At 41.0% G+C, this 14,683-nt stretch overlaps 1 protein-coding gene across 3 annotated transcripts in view; it reads left to right on the top strand.

Moving 5' to 3' along the window:
- CARMIL1 (capping protein regulator and myosin 1 linker 1) overlaps positions 1 to 13,338 on the top strand; it is a 306,445-nt gene extending 293,107 nt beyond the window's left edge. Inside the window, exons 34-38 of one of the 3 annotated variants that reach the window (XM_069563602.1) lie at positions 546 to 627; positions 2,264 to 2,467; positions 3,652 to 3,792; positions 6,241 to 6,387; positions 12,200 to 13,338. In XM_069563602.1, the coding sequence (XP_069419703.1) occupies positions 546 to 627; positions 2,264 to 2,467; positions 3,652 to 3,792; positions 6,241 to 6,387; positions 12,200 to 12,336 (711 nt within the window). In that variant the 3' untranslated portion in view covers positions 12,337 to 13,338. Of the gene's footprint in view, positions 1 to 545; positions 628 to 2,263; positions 2,468 to 3,651; positions 3,793 to 6,237; positions 6,388 to 12,199 lie in introns of all 3 variants that reach the window. The other 2 variants (XM_069563601.1, XM_069563603.1) reach the window with 2 other exon arrangements.
- Positions 13,339 to 14,683: the final 1,345 nt, after the last annotated feature.

Here is a 14,683-nt window from a genome sequence, read left to right as displayed (position 1 = left end):
AGCTCTCAGAAAAGAGTTGGGATAAAACTATATTCTGTTAACAAAGAGAGGCATGATGTCAGAATTCTGAGTAAATACTGTGACCATATCTTTGGTGAGTCAGATGCCTAAGGAAATATTTACAGTATAGTCTTTTATAGATTTTCTTTGCAACAAGGAATGTGCTGTTTTGACTAATGAGCTGTTTATTTTATCGTTTCCATCGATGAATATAGCTGCCTTTTGGTAGAAAGATGAGAAGTGCTGGAGGGGTTTTTTTTTTTTCCTTGTGCTTTGGATTTGATAAATAGATGGGCTCCAAGTGACAACATTCTTAGGATTTAAGCTGCTCAAGACATATACCAGTGATCTGAAAGCGCCATCTAGTGTTTCCTGTAGTTTTGTCACAGCAGGAGAGCCTCAGGGAGACGAAGTCATGCACAGTCAATGCCATGGCAGGAGAGTTAAGGAGCCATTATTTGTTGCCACTTATGATCTGCTTTGTTCTTTCTCTTGACACTTTAAATAACTATGCACTTTTGCGGTGGGGTGCTTGAATTTTTTAGAAACTTGGGAATGATGCTGTCTCCCAGGATTCTTCCAGCCTGACCTTGAGCAGCACAGAACGGTTGGATGGAGGTGGGGCTGGTAAGTCAGGTCACTGCCATCACCCCCTTAGGACAAACTATGACCTTCTGGTCCCAGGAGTCACATGTGATTGACAGAAGGAAAATAAAGATGGAGAGCAAGAATGGACCTTGACTTTCCCTAGAAGACCACAGCCCTTCACCTGCCCCAGCTGCACTTAGGGGCTCATTCCCACCACAATAACCTAGCACCTGGACAAGGCACCTTTCCTGATTCCACAAAGGGAAGAGATTTCCTTGAGAAGAACTCCTAAACTGGGGGTATTTGGGGAGGGGAAAAAGGGGACATGGCTGATGAAATCAATTATTATTGGAGTGTAATTGACTTAGAACACCGAGTTAGCTCCAGGTACACACCATGGTGATTTGATATTTTTATTACAAAGTGATCATCATGGCAAGTCTAGTTACCATTTGTCACCATATGAAGTTATTACAGTATCAGTGGCTGTATTCCTTCCCCAGGCTATACATTTCATCCCTGTGGTACACTTATTTTGTCTCCGGAAGTTTGTGCCTCTTAATCTCCCTCACCCCTCTACCCCTCTGGTAACCACCTGCTTGTTTCCTGTATCCATGAGTCTGTTTTGCTGATGTTTTTGAAAATAAGCCACATATAGTATATAGCAGGGAGCCCTTTTAATTGACATGAGGGAATGCTTTTTTTCTCTCAGCTTGAACATCCATGAATATTCAACATCCTTTGTCCCTTTGACTTTTTAGGTGTAGGAAGAGAGTAATAGACTTTAGATGGAAACTGGAGAGTAACTTGTTAATTACCTCATTTTGCTGTTTGACATTCTTGTGTTGAACTTTAGCATTTTCACAAGGAAAGAGACTATAACTCACGTTCAGCCAGTTTATATTTCCCTGTTATCTGGATAAATTAAGGCAGCAGGAGATGATGCTTCTGGAGTGGTTCTCACTAAACGTGAGGTTTGGGACACAGTCCTCCTCTCCCAGAGCCTGCAGCCCAACTCCAGAGTGTCGTCCAGAACAGAGGTGCCTACAGTTGGTTATACGGTACCTTGTACCAGATCTAAGGAAGATCTGAGTGCTTCAAATGCATTGAGACTGGCTCTTGCCCCTGTATGCCTCTATGGGCATGTACTCTATTAAACATGAGGCTTGTCGTCCGTGGAATAATCAGAAGTGATCAGAAGAGTGCCATCGAGTTCACTGTTTTTCTACCAAGAATCTTAGTTTTCCGCCAGCATGTTTTTATTCTGAACACATGCTAGAATAGCGTGTTTCTGTTCTAAAATATCTTTGCTGACAGATACAGAAAACAAACTAAGGGTTATGAGTGGGGAGGGGCTGGGAGGGAGGGGGGCAAGACTGGGGAAGGGGATTAAGAGATATAGCCTGCCAGGTACAAAATAAGTAAGATACAGGCTATAATGCACAGCACAGGGAATATAGCCAGTATTTTTATAACTACCTTATATGGAATATAGTCTATAAAAATATTGAATCACTATGTCGTACACATGAAACAAATATTGTAAGTCAACTATATTTCTATTAGATAAAATAGCTGAGAAATTATAAACAGCTATAAAAGTCTCTTAAGGATTGGTTTCTTTCACCTTTGAGTTTTACAGTAAAGTATTTTTTTGTGCCCGTTTTCATTTTAGTGCCTAAAGTGCATCCAGAGAACCGCCTCGGTTTGGGAACCCCAGAAAAGAATGCCAAAGCCGAGCTCAAGGCGGAGGCGGGCTCTAAGCCCCGGAGCTTTTCCAACAGGCCCACCAGCCCGAAGCCCCTCCTGCAGGCCCCCAAACCCAACCTGGCTGCGCGGCCCACCATTCCGCAGAAACCAAGAACTGCCTCGCGGCCTGGTAAGGACTTGTTTTTGCCGGTTGGGAAGTAACACTATTACCAGATGGCTTCCCAAGCTGGAGTGCCTGGGCCTTCACAGATGGTTTCCAGGGCGTCTGGTGAACATGACTAGATCGGGGGGGGGGTGGGGGGGGAGGTGTCTGCAGGAGAGGCCCCGGGAGAAACCTGCTAATGGGACCGAGGCTAAAGGGCTCCTTCATTCAGCACCCAGGTCACCACTCAGGGACCGTCCTTGCACTCAGGGCTGTGGGTCGAAGGCAGGATGGTGAAAGCGCCCCTGCGTGGTGCTTCCTGCAGGCTGAGTCCAGGTGCTCAGATCCTTGAGAAAGCCACAGGTTAAGGATGAGAGCCACAATTAGGGAAACCGTACGTTGCTCTGTTTTTATCCGATATCCTGTGAAGTATTTAGGGTTTAGAACAGGGCTGGGCAAACTATGGACCTGTTTTTGTAAATAACATGTCAGAGGCACACAGCCCCCACTGTCCGTGTGTACACACACACCCACAACACACACTGAGAATTAACCTTGCTGGTGATAGAGCAGAGGAAGGGAGTGTAATTCAGGTTTTCCTTTCAACCAGACTGAAACAGGACAGTCTTCAGAAATAAGAGGCCAGCTGTTTTGCCATCTTTTTATCTTAGCAGGTCATTTAATCTCTCCAGTTGTACAGTGTTCACAACAGTCCTTTCTGGTCCTCAAAGTCTATGATTTTAAGTTATTCCAACTGATCTCAGTAAGTCTATGTAGGTACATGCACCCCCACTCCTGAAAATACGAATCTATAGTAATCTATAGACAGTGGTCTATACATATGGTGACCGCTGTACTGGATTTGAGAGCAGGTCAAGTCAGTGGGTAATAACCATCACTTAAGAAAATCAAATGACCTTTGAGGCAGAAGGAGTATTTAGTTCACCTACAGTCTAATTTTCAAATATCAGCTCACTGAAATTCTGAAACGGAAATTCTGTCTGCAAGGTATAGTCGTATCTATAGATTTTTAACTCTTTATAAGTTTTAATTCTTTTTTTCTATTGTTTGTTACTTCACTGGGCTATGAAACTAACTTTGGGCCAGAAAAACTATGATGTTTTTTTAAAAGATTAGTCATTTGTATTTAAAGACTAACCCAGCTTATGCTTTAGGAATCCAGTTTGATGGGTGTCTTTTTGTCTCCACAGAGGATGTCCCAGACTCTCCATCCAGTCCGGGTTCTCCTAAAGTCGCTCTTCTCCCGCCTGTCTTGAAAAAAGTTCCTTCAGACAAAGAGAGAGATGGCCAGGGCAGCCCGCAGCCCAGTCCTAGGACCTTTTCCCGGGAAGGTAAGATTTTTTCTTTTCTCTGCAGGAGCTCTCTCCAAGGAGAGTCATTTCTAAGGAAAGGAATTCATCTTGGTTAGAGTTTGTCAGCCAGCATCCCTTGGATTACATTTTGGAACCAGAGCAGACTTGATTCAACATTGCTGGTGACACTAGGTCTTAAAGACTGTATACAAAGAGTAAAAGCATAACTGAGTCACTCAGCCCAAAGGTCTTGGTAATAGTAATCTCTAGATGCTCCTGACTGACCCTCTGTATTAGGAGTGCCAACAACATTGTTTTGTGACTGACTGGCGCTACCTGTAGGTTTCTAGGTTCCACTGCTTCTCAGAAGAGCTCCCCCTGGTGGTCAGTTGCTGTCACTATGGTTCAGGAGTGGCTCACACAGGCTTAGGAGACCTGGTGGATGGTTAGCTTGCGTGGTCGTGAAGTCAGATGATCCTCATTCTCAGAAGTGTCACCTGCATGGATGTTCTCAGAGCACTGTCACACCAGTTTGTGTCTTTTTTGTTTCTTTTACTTTGCTGGGGTGGGAGCAGAGCAAGATAATCCCAGGGCTTGAATGCTGTCTCCCAGAATCAGATCAAATATTGTTGTCTGTGGAGGCGAGGTGTGTTTGGGCTGACTTTTGCACCCCATCTTGTCTCTCTCCACTTCTCCCATTCTGTTCAATGTGCAGTTATATCTATCATAAAGTGTAATTGCCAACTCTAAGCCCCACCTATTATCTGGAGCCATCGTCACCCATGTCCAGATAGCTCTCAGCGTGGTTTGGGGCTGCTTGGTTTTATTTTAGGTTGTTTGGTGCTTTAGAATTCTCTGATCGCTCTGATTGTGACATCTTCCTACCTCGGCTCATTGTCTTTTGGGTTGAAATTAATGGAAAGTGTTTCTGAGTACACTCTTTATTGACTGAGAGTCTCATAAAAACTAGCACAGCCTGCTTTCTTATCTCCATTCTGCAGATTTATTTGATGTGTACAAACTTCACTCACCTACTGGCTGTAAATTAAAGAAGGTGAGGGTTTTTGACCAAAGCTGATAAACCAGTCTGTCAAACAGAGAAACTAAAGCCATTGAATGATGGCTGACACGGTCATTTGACACTGGGTGATCAATAAATACAGGATTCAGTATTATAGCCACAGCCTTTGAAAGCCTTGGTCTAGAAAGAGGAATCAGTGGTGGTGTCAGGTCAGAGTGACTGCCTGCTCAAACCAGGCAGTCAAGTCCCTTCCCTGTCCTACCCTCATTTTTCCCTTTCTGCAATTGCTGTCTTTGTATCTTTACTTACAAGGAAGCTTTGAAAAATGTCTGAAAGAATTTTATTGGTGAGAAATGGGAAGGCATGGAGGAGTAGTGAGGGTAAGTAGGAATGTTTGTCTTGTCAAAAGCAATTGGAAATATGGATGCATTGAAAAGAAAAGGGCTGAGGGCTGAACAAGAAATAATTGCTTAACGTTTTTGAAAAATGAAGCTTTCTAAGATGCCTAAGACGAGGCCCAGAGTAACCCACCAGTCTCTTGAGTAAAAGAGCGTGTCCATGGAGCCTCTAGCGTTAACCAAGATGGTGAAATACTAGATGCTACAGGCAGGTCCTTGGCTGCTTTGGGAAAGTTAGGTGTTCTTTCCCCAGGAATTTAGGAATGAATGTGTTGCTTCTCAAATGTATCAGGGCTTCACAGGTAGATGCTTGATTCCTTTCCCCACTCTCCCAATAGCAAATACTGTGGATGGTTTACACCCCCCATCTTTCCAGCTGAAGACTGGAGAGTTATGGAAATCACTGCTTTCCCATCTGGGATCCAGGATAATCTCCGAGATCATTCTGATGGTGTTGCTTTAAACTGAAATTGGACTCAAAAATATACATAAGGTCTCAGAACAGTTGGTGAATGTCAGAGGTGGTAATGTTTTGATTTCAGTTTATTTTTCAGCTTGTCTACTAAGCTGCCCAGGAATGAGAGCCACTTGTGAGCCCTCTTTTCCTTTAGAAAACTGTTCCTGTTGTTCCCATTCCTACTCTCTTGTACATTATTCATGCCAGTTACTTCATTTCCTTGTTCTGTGCCTCCCTCTGGACTAGCGTGCCCAACTCATTTTTAAATCAGGTAAACGGCTGTGCTTCTTCTGGATTATTCCATAGTGAATGTGAATTTCGTTAATCCATCTTGGAATTGAAATAGTAACGCGGGGGCCTTTCTGTTAGTTATATTTTGGGGGCAGACTCGGAGCTCACCTCATTTTGCACGACATTTCCATAATGTTGGCTGTTGAATTCTGTAGATAATGGTGTATCTGTTCAGGACCAACACTGGAGGTACCTTGAATCTTAAGTGGGGTGGGTAAGCTGATATTTAAGTTTTAATATTAACGTTTTTTAATATTAATGTCAACACGTTGATGTATTTGCTACTATAAAGGGTAAAATGGATCCCTTTTCCTCAGTAGTGCAAAGAGGAGATTATTACAAAAGGCATTCAGATCATGACAGTGGCAAGCCTTCCGGTAGAGGGAAAAGACCTTCAAAACGGTACTCCACCATTGCAGAAGAGGAAGTGAATGCAATTGGGCACAGGAAGTCACAGCCAACAAATGGTTAGAGTCTTCACTTATCATCCCTCACTGTCCCAAAGCTTATGAACTGGCACTAACAAAAACAAACTTTAATTGAACGTAACTTCTATCCTGGGATTGGGTCAGGGATTGTTCATACAGTTGATCTTTTTTTTTCTCTAAATGGCAGCAGGATGGTCCTTCCATTGTGGGACAAAAAGTAAAAACTAAAACCAGAAATTCGTACGAGGAGGACCAAGTTACTTTGGATTATGGTGACTTGTCCTTTCAAATTTTTGTGATCATGGAGGTTGATTTTTATATTTGGGGTCATGTCTCCTAGTCTCTTCTTTTCTCTCTTTACTCTTCTTAGATTTAAACTGGGATGGGGTCAGAAATTAAGAGTAACATGGTTACCTTTAGAGAATGTTGGCCAAACACCTTACCTTACACTCTTCTAGCAAAGGACACAGGTTATCTTCAGTGGACACTTTGTAACCCTATAGGAAGAAAGGAAAAGTACCAATTTACTTTTCAACCTCTTATATTATTTTACAACAGTTACCCAATAACTGTCTTCCATTCGACACTGTATACATCCTGTAAAGTTCTGTTCAGGTGAGGACAGTCCCAGGAAATGGATTTTAAATCAGCTTTTATCTCCAGTGGGAAATTTTAGAATAAGTACTGCTGACTCAGAGAGGAAATGGCTTTTCTATGACTAAGTATTCATCATCTCCTTGGTTAATAGCTTTTTATAAATATGACTTAGTCTTTTAAAGGAAGTTTTAGTATAATAAAAGATACTAAATATTTTGATATCTGAAGCTTCTTTAAGGGATTTCTTCTCTTGGAATAGGCTTTTTTCTCTTCCCTGTAATACTTTATCAGATGGTAACATGAGGGTAGGTGGCTCCAGGGATAAAGTGCCTGCAGTCTAGCCATAAACCCACACCCCTTACTGCCTCTTCAGAAAGCATCCCAGAAGGCAGGTCAGTGGAAGTGAACTTAAAATAGGGATAAGTTCTATTTACTGAAAAAGGCTAAACCATTCTCAAACCTTTGATCTACCTTATAGCTTTGTAGCCCAGTGAGTTATGACTTCTCGTAGGAACTGTTGTCTTTGAGGACTTTCTCTGACACAGTTCAAAACAAGAACAATGGAGCAAGCATCTACCAGTCTCCCGCCAGCAACAGCATTGGAGTCAGCCTTCTTGACCAGATACTGAGAGATAAGCCATGTCCTCTTGGCCCAGAACACACCAGCCAGGTGGCAGGGTGGCGTTAAGGACACGGCCCACTGCATAAGGAAAGCAACATTCTGTTTGGACTGGGTAGCAACTGCCCTAGAGGAAAACACCTGACTTGTTTCTGGATTTTTAAAGGGTTTCCTGTGGTAGGTGTGTTCATAGTCACATGGTTACATAACTTCTCTCTGCAAGAGAGTTTTCAATATTTTCAAGAAAATCTGTTATCTTCAAATCACATAAATTACAATAAGACATTTTCTGAAAAAAGAATTTATATTAAATCAGAAGCTCTATATTGCCTCTTTTGATTAGGACACCCAAGGTTACCTAGATGTTGCTAGATTTTGGAAATTTACATTTGAACTTTTGCATCAGTTGACTTATAATCATTTGTTGTTAACGAAGCACCCTTCATGCAATGTAACATTCATTTTTCAAGTGACTACCAACAGCACTTTATATATACAACACATGGATGAAGAGCCCACCTGCCAGTACCACACTGATCATCCAGTGACGTTTTGAGATAGAGTAAAAATAAGATGAAGCTAGAGAAAAGCCGAATCCTAGAAAGGCAAGAAATTCTGTCTGAATTTTTTTTTTTTTTTGATGACCTCTCTTTGGTTTAAAACTCTCATTGTGATGGGCTATGTCAAATTTTAATGGAATTCAATAGGACCATCTTGATCTGCTTTCCTGCCTAGATTTCTTGAGATATGAACAGGAACCAAAAGCATAATTTTTAGAGGAGCTTCAGTTACAATAATCTGATGTACATTTTAATCTTGTTTTGTTAGTGCCGATTCCCAGCACTTGTCTTCACCCCTGAGAACTGCATAGCAGTCTGCTTTCTGAATAGTTTGGTTAACAAATGCAATTAGCAGAGCAATTCTATTAAACCACAGTGTGTAGTTTTCTTTAAGTATTTTAAGAGTTGCTTTGTTTATGCTAAAACAGCTTTCTTACCTTCCTAAATAATTTCTCTGAAACAAACAGAAGCTATTGTTCTCAAAGCATGCTGCCTATTTTTATCATGATTATTATGTTTTAATTATGTGGCTATTTTAATATTGGTTTGACAGGTAAAATGCTTACTTTCTTTTCCTGGAAGTATTTGTAATTGCATCTTTTGAATTTCATATCATTTCTTCTCTACGTTTACTATAAGCTGCGATGTCTTCATTAGAGTATGTCCTATTTTCTTGAAGAAAAGAGTTGGTGTTGACATTGTATGCATTGTAATGTATCCTATTTGGACAGGCCATCCTATTCTGAGATTCCTATAGTGTATCACTTGCCTCTTCCATAATTCAGCCTATAGCCAACAAATATTTGGCTGTGGCTAATAATCTGTAACCCAGTGCTGTGTTCAACCATTTCTCACCAGATCTGGGTTCTACTACCCCTATGTGAATTCTTCGAAAGAAATTTAACAGTTCATTGACACTTTCAGTGCTTGTCAGAAAATATTTCAAAAAAACAAGGCCAACTACAGACTTTAAGGTCATCATGTTTTTCTCCTGGGAAATATGAATGTCAGTGGAGCTTAAAATAGAGAAAAGCTCAAATTTTTATATCAATCTCTAATTCTGAATTTATATGCACATTTAAGATGCTCTAAAATTAGCATAGATGTATATTTGCATATATATATGCAAACTCAGATCATCTTCAAGAATGACAGATTTCACATTTGAGCCTCTCTATCAGTTATCAACACTGAAGACAGGATATGAATATACATATAGACTGTTTCTGTTGAATAAATTGCCTGTTTACTTACTCAGGTATCTTTTATAATTTTAATGGTACCTGGAATGGTAATCAATGTGTATAGACACATATAGAGAAGCTCTTGAACTTTAATGTATGAGTTGTTGCATTAAAGAAGTGTAGTAAAACAGTCTTCAAAACAGTTATCAAGTCAAGCATTAAATCAGGCTGCCTAAGAGAAAGTTTCTCTAAATTAGTAAAAAGTCTGAATTCAGAAATACTGAACCTACTTAAATATAATTGTAATTTTTTAATTACTGTCCTAATTACATGCAATCAAATAATGCTGCCTAAAGGCTGGAAAACATGAAAAAGAACACATCACCTACTAAGGTTGTTTGCACTAGCAATCTGGACTAATACCAAGTGCTTTGGCTTTCAAACTTGAGTGGTGCAAACAGTTCCTTGATCTCACCATGCCTCAGTTTTCCTGTCCAAGAATGGTACCTTACTTATGATACAAAGAAAATGTCAGCCTGGTACTAGACCCTTATCACATTCACAACTGGTAGAGTTAAATCAATGAAAGTGAATTTTTTAGAAAGAATTTTTAAATAATGTCACCACCATAGTGAACTGCATTGACAGTCCTCCAGAAACAGCATATCATTATTCCTCTCAGTGACTATGTCAGGCAAATTAGAAGTTTTGCTTTCACGACTGGTACCAGGTTGGCTCTATGTCACCAACTCAGAAACCAGCCTGTTAACTTGCATTCACCCCCGCCCTTCCCCTCCCTTCCCCCCCGCCCCAAACCCTTCTTGGAGGACTCAGAAGCTAGTGTCACTTGGATGGAGACTGAAGGACAGTCTTACTTTTTGCAGGAAAATTCCTGTGTTGGATTGGTACTCAATTTCGGTTAGTCCTGGTCCAGGGTTCTTGGTTTTTATCTGTGACAGAAATGTATTTGATTGCAGGAATTTCTCCATTTTTAGAGGGTATTATTGATGTCATATCATGTGACATCAATCAGACCTGGGATTCTGAGGATGTTATAAATATTGGGAAGGATGAAATTTTTTAATTTAAGAAAGAAAGCTAATACGTTTGCTCTGAAGATAAACGAGCAATATATCAGCATACTTCTTCCTTTGAATTTGTAGTGTTGGAAACCTGGGTAATACTTATTTTAGTTTTAAAATGAATAAGATTTTCTAGCCGATTTCACTAGTAATGATCTGTTTTGAGGTTAGATTATTGCAAAGTATTTCAAGATCAAAATATAGTATATTTTCCCTGCTAACCCCTGTTCATAGTACACAGACACAAGTTCAGAACTTAAATATTGAGTATTACTATCAAATTACTTTGTGAAAAAGGGAAATTTATAGAAAATTACTTACCTTTTCTCCCAAAACCTGGCTTGTTAACAACTTTCAAAGGACCAAACACCTTTTTTTTTTTACCCAAATCAAGCTAAAATAAAACAAAACTTCAATATAATATTTATTATTTGCTTTTCCCCTCCATCTGAGAATTTGCTCAAAACTGTTGTGTTAAAAAGTCAAAAGTTTTTAAAAAATTATTTTATCATGAAATTTCATCCTTTTAAGAATTTTGAGTAAATTTAATGTTTTTAACTAAAATTTAAATTTTTATTGTGTAGTGATCAGAATCTGGCTCTGACAGCAGGATTGGCAAGAGAAGTTCTTTATTATGTTTGCATTTTGCCTATTAGGTTTCATGAGCTTTCACTTTCTAAAACAACATTCCTTAGCAGATGAAACATTTAAATAGCCAGTTCCTAGCAAAATGAGTTTTAACATAATGCTAACATCAAAATGATTCAAAGCATCAAATGAATCCTCTTGGTTTTCCAGGACTGTGTTCCTGGTTGGATATTTAAACTTCTGAGTAGTAGGTAGCTGCACTCTTTCAAGCCACTCAAAGTGCATGGGGTTTGGTATTTTTCGGTTTTAAGTGATATTTCTACAATAGACCTGGTGAGTAATATTTAATAACTCTTAACAGCCATGCTGGAGTATGGCATCTGGACCTTTTCCAAGGTACAGTAGCAGAGAAGCTATGACCTAGTGGAAAAGAACATGGATTTTGGAGAAAGATTTAATTTAAATCCTGATTCCAAGTTTTATGGAACCTACCCAGTAGTTGTGGAGAGTAACAGTGATAAAAGGGAGCGCCTGGCAGGACACATCACGAAGCCTCAGTCCGGCGATTGTTCTCTCATCACTGCTCTGTAGGTCCCCCGTGTTCATATGTGATCAGAACAGGCAACAAACATGGCAGTTTTTTTACCTGGAAGCCGTTCCTAAAGGATGGAATAGAGGCAGCATTAATTCATTTCCACAAGACTTTATTTCATTTCCTAGAGAGTGAAACTGGGGTTTTCTGAGACACAGAAAGGCCTGACAGAGATCACTGGGGCGCCTCCTCATATCCTGTCCTTGAAGCAGGGATTGCCAACCCTAAATGGTGTGCAGAAGGCAATGGATGGAATATCTGTCCAGCGGTGCCACCTCCGGGCTGTTTCTGTGCCGCGTGACTGAGGAGGTCCTCTGGGACAGAGTGGCTTCCAGGTGCTCCCCCTTCCTGCCCCTCCCTGTGCTCCCACCCCCACCCTCCCCTGCTGGGGTCCTTACCCTCAGATGGACAACCGCATCTATGAGAGGCTCACCCTCTCATAGACTGGGGTTTTTATGTTTTCTGTTTTGTTTTTAAATTTCTGTTTAGAGTCTTGAAATATACTTGGAAAACTGTTTCTGAGAAAGTTCATCTGAAACCCCCCCACACTCTTCAGGGCCCCCGCCTATCTCACCCCACCAGCATCTCCTTGTTCATCAACTGTAACGACTTTCGTTCCTTCCTTTCAGTGTCCAGGAGAAGCTGGAGCCAGCAGGCCCAGGAGTGTCAAGAGCAAAAGCAGTGGGCCTCCAGTAAAGACGGCCAGCCAGGCAGCAAATGCAGCGACTCTGGGGAAGAAGCAGAGAGAGAGTATATTTTTGTGTAATGGTCACCCACGCAGAAGTCTTACTGTGAGGGGCGCTTCTGTTAGCCATCAGAGAGGAACCAAGGGCAACATCTCTCTCTCCTTCTAAGCATTTGTCTCTTGGTGCTTTTTTCTTTCTCCTTTTTTCAAGAACCAAAACAAATCCATTTCTTGGGAATCAAAGCACAGGTGTGATCTTTCCCAACCCTTGGCATCTGATTTCTATGCATTCCTTCATCTGCCTTCAACGAATGCCAGCATTATCCCATGGGCCCTACTTGAATTTCTCTGAGGCAGCTAAAGGTTGCCCCGTCAGATGAGTTTGGGGAGGTAAACGAGGTAACTGGACACATACTCATGAGTAACACCACCCAGCTGACTGTACCTGTGTCAAACCTGCACTTGATAGAGCAATTTATTCTTGATGTATGCGATTGCACACTGTAATTAACAGAGCACACTAATAATTTGTATAAATTATATATATCAGATCTTGGGTATGGTTTTTACATTCTCCCATGGGGAACGTCTACCTTCCTGATGTGGAATTGTACATTTAAATTTGGTACGGTGACCTTTGTGATGCCACCAACAAGTGAGTTAAGAACCGAGTGAAAGGCCCATGGCTGATTCTACCATGCTCCCAGATTAATGTATATAGTTGATTGGAATGAGGTTTTATGAATATTCATGTTTTTTGAAGGCCTTTAATTTCTGTTCTGCATATTAGCTTTTAATGTGTGATTAAAAGAGAATACTTTGACACCTGTAAAAAATCAAAATACTACTTTTTAAGACATTTCACAAATATTCACTTACATTACAGGCTGAGGTATTTTATTCATATGTATATTTATACCAATAAAATGATTTTACAAGTGGAATTTTTACTTTCTCCAATGATTTTGTAGTGAGGATTGGCTTGTGGTGATGAGCTTTGTTTTCTGAAAATCCAGAATAATCACAGTTCCCAGATAATCAAAAACCTATTACATTCTAAATAAATGCAACGTACTGATTTCACGGCCTGCTCTTACCTTTGGGGAAAAGATGAAATTCATCAAAAGGTTGTGAGAGTCCACAAGAGCCCACTCATCAGGCCAGATAATGGAGTCGGGGCTGGGGTCTCTCTGAAAAATCCCAAGACACTGTGAGATGAGCAGGACGACTGCTGGGAGGGGTCTGGGAATCTTCACCAAACGAGAAGTTACAGATCATGGTTTTCCTACTGGTGCCATGTGCAGGCCCTGAACTAAGAATAAGGCTACTGGTAATTCACACCCCATCTGAGGTATACCTAATGGGCTCAAAACCCAGGAATCACTTTGTTTTAAGGATGCATTCTTTCTTTGTATAGTTAGACTGGGCAGGCTGACCTTTCATTTTCCCTTAGTTTAGCGTTGGATGGTCTGGGTCCACTTAACACCTGCTGTTTGGCCGAAGATTGGTGAGGCACGTGTCAGGTGTTGGAGAGAAGTCAATGCAATTAAGAAACGGCCACTGAAAATTCAGAAAGAGGAAAACAGACACCTGGTTAATTAGAAGGGGAGATCCACCCTGTGGCAGGAAAGATGTCACACACGTGACCCTGCCCCGTGCTGGCTCATTTCCCTGTGTGCTCCAGCTGCTTCTGTTCACAATCCACTTTCCCTCACACTGTGTGCAAAACAGTGTTCCCAGAGAAAATTTTGCAAGCTTGAAGGGAAAATAACAATTCATTTTATCTTTGCAAAATAAAATGTATGGGAAAATTACAACAGAAAATCACAGGAGGCAGGACAGCCCTGATTTTTCAGTGTTACACCTATCTTCGATCCCAAATGTGTGGACTTACCTGTTGGTCCAGTGGTTGAGGCTCCATGCTCCCAATGCAGAGGGCCCGGGTTCAATCTCTGGTCAAGGAACTAGATCCCACAAGCTGCAAGTATGATCTCATACGCTGCAACTAAGACCCAGCACAGCCCATTAAAAAGAAAAAAAAAAATCCTGAGTGGACAAATCCTAAATTGAGATGGTCATGAAAAGATTTAGCATTTCTTGCTCTGGATTAAAGGCCCAAGTGTGACCCTGCAGTAGGAACCACATGGTGTTCATTTTCAGCTGGTCCCTCTTTTTCTACAGAGCAAGAATGTTAACCAACACCACCTCTGGCTTGTTGAAGGAACCCAGTGGGATGTCTTGGTAGAAGGTTGTAGACTGAGTCTGACCCTCATTTCCATTGTATAAGGTGCTAAGGAAATGGAGGTTTCAGACCCTCAAAGTTGTTACTACTATGTTTGGGGTTCTGCTCTTTCTAAGGTACACAGTCCACTAGAAACCTGTATTCCCAACACTCGCGTCTTTAGCCCAGAACCCAAACCCTTGGCCA

The sequence above is a fragment of the Ovis canadensis genome, chromosome 20 (assembly GCF_042477335.2).
Source record: "Ovis canadensis isolate MfBH-ARS-UI-01 breed Bighorn chromosome 20, ARS-UI_OviCan_v2, whole genome shotgun sequence".
Classification (NCBI taxonomy): Eukaryota; Metazoa; Chordata; class Mammalia; order Artiodactyla; family Bovidae; genus Ovis; species Ovis canadensis.
The sequence above is the reverse complement of the archived record's forward strand: the minus strand, read 5'-3'. Positions and strand labels throughout refer to the sequence as shown.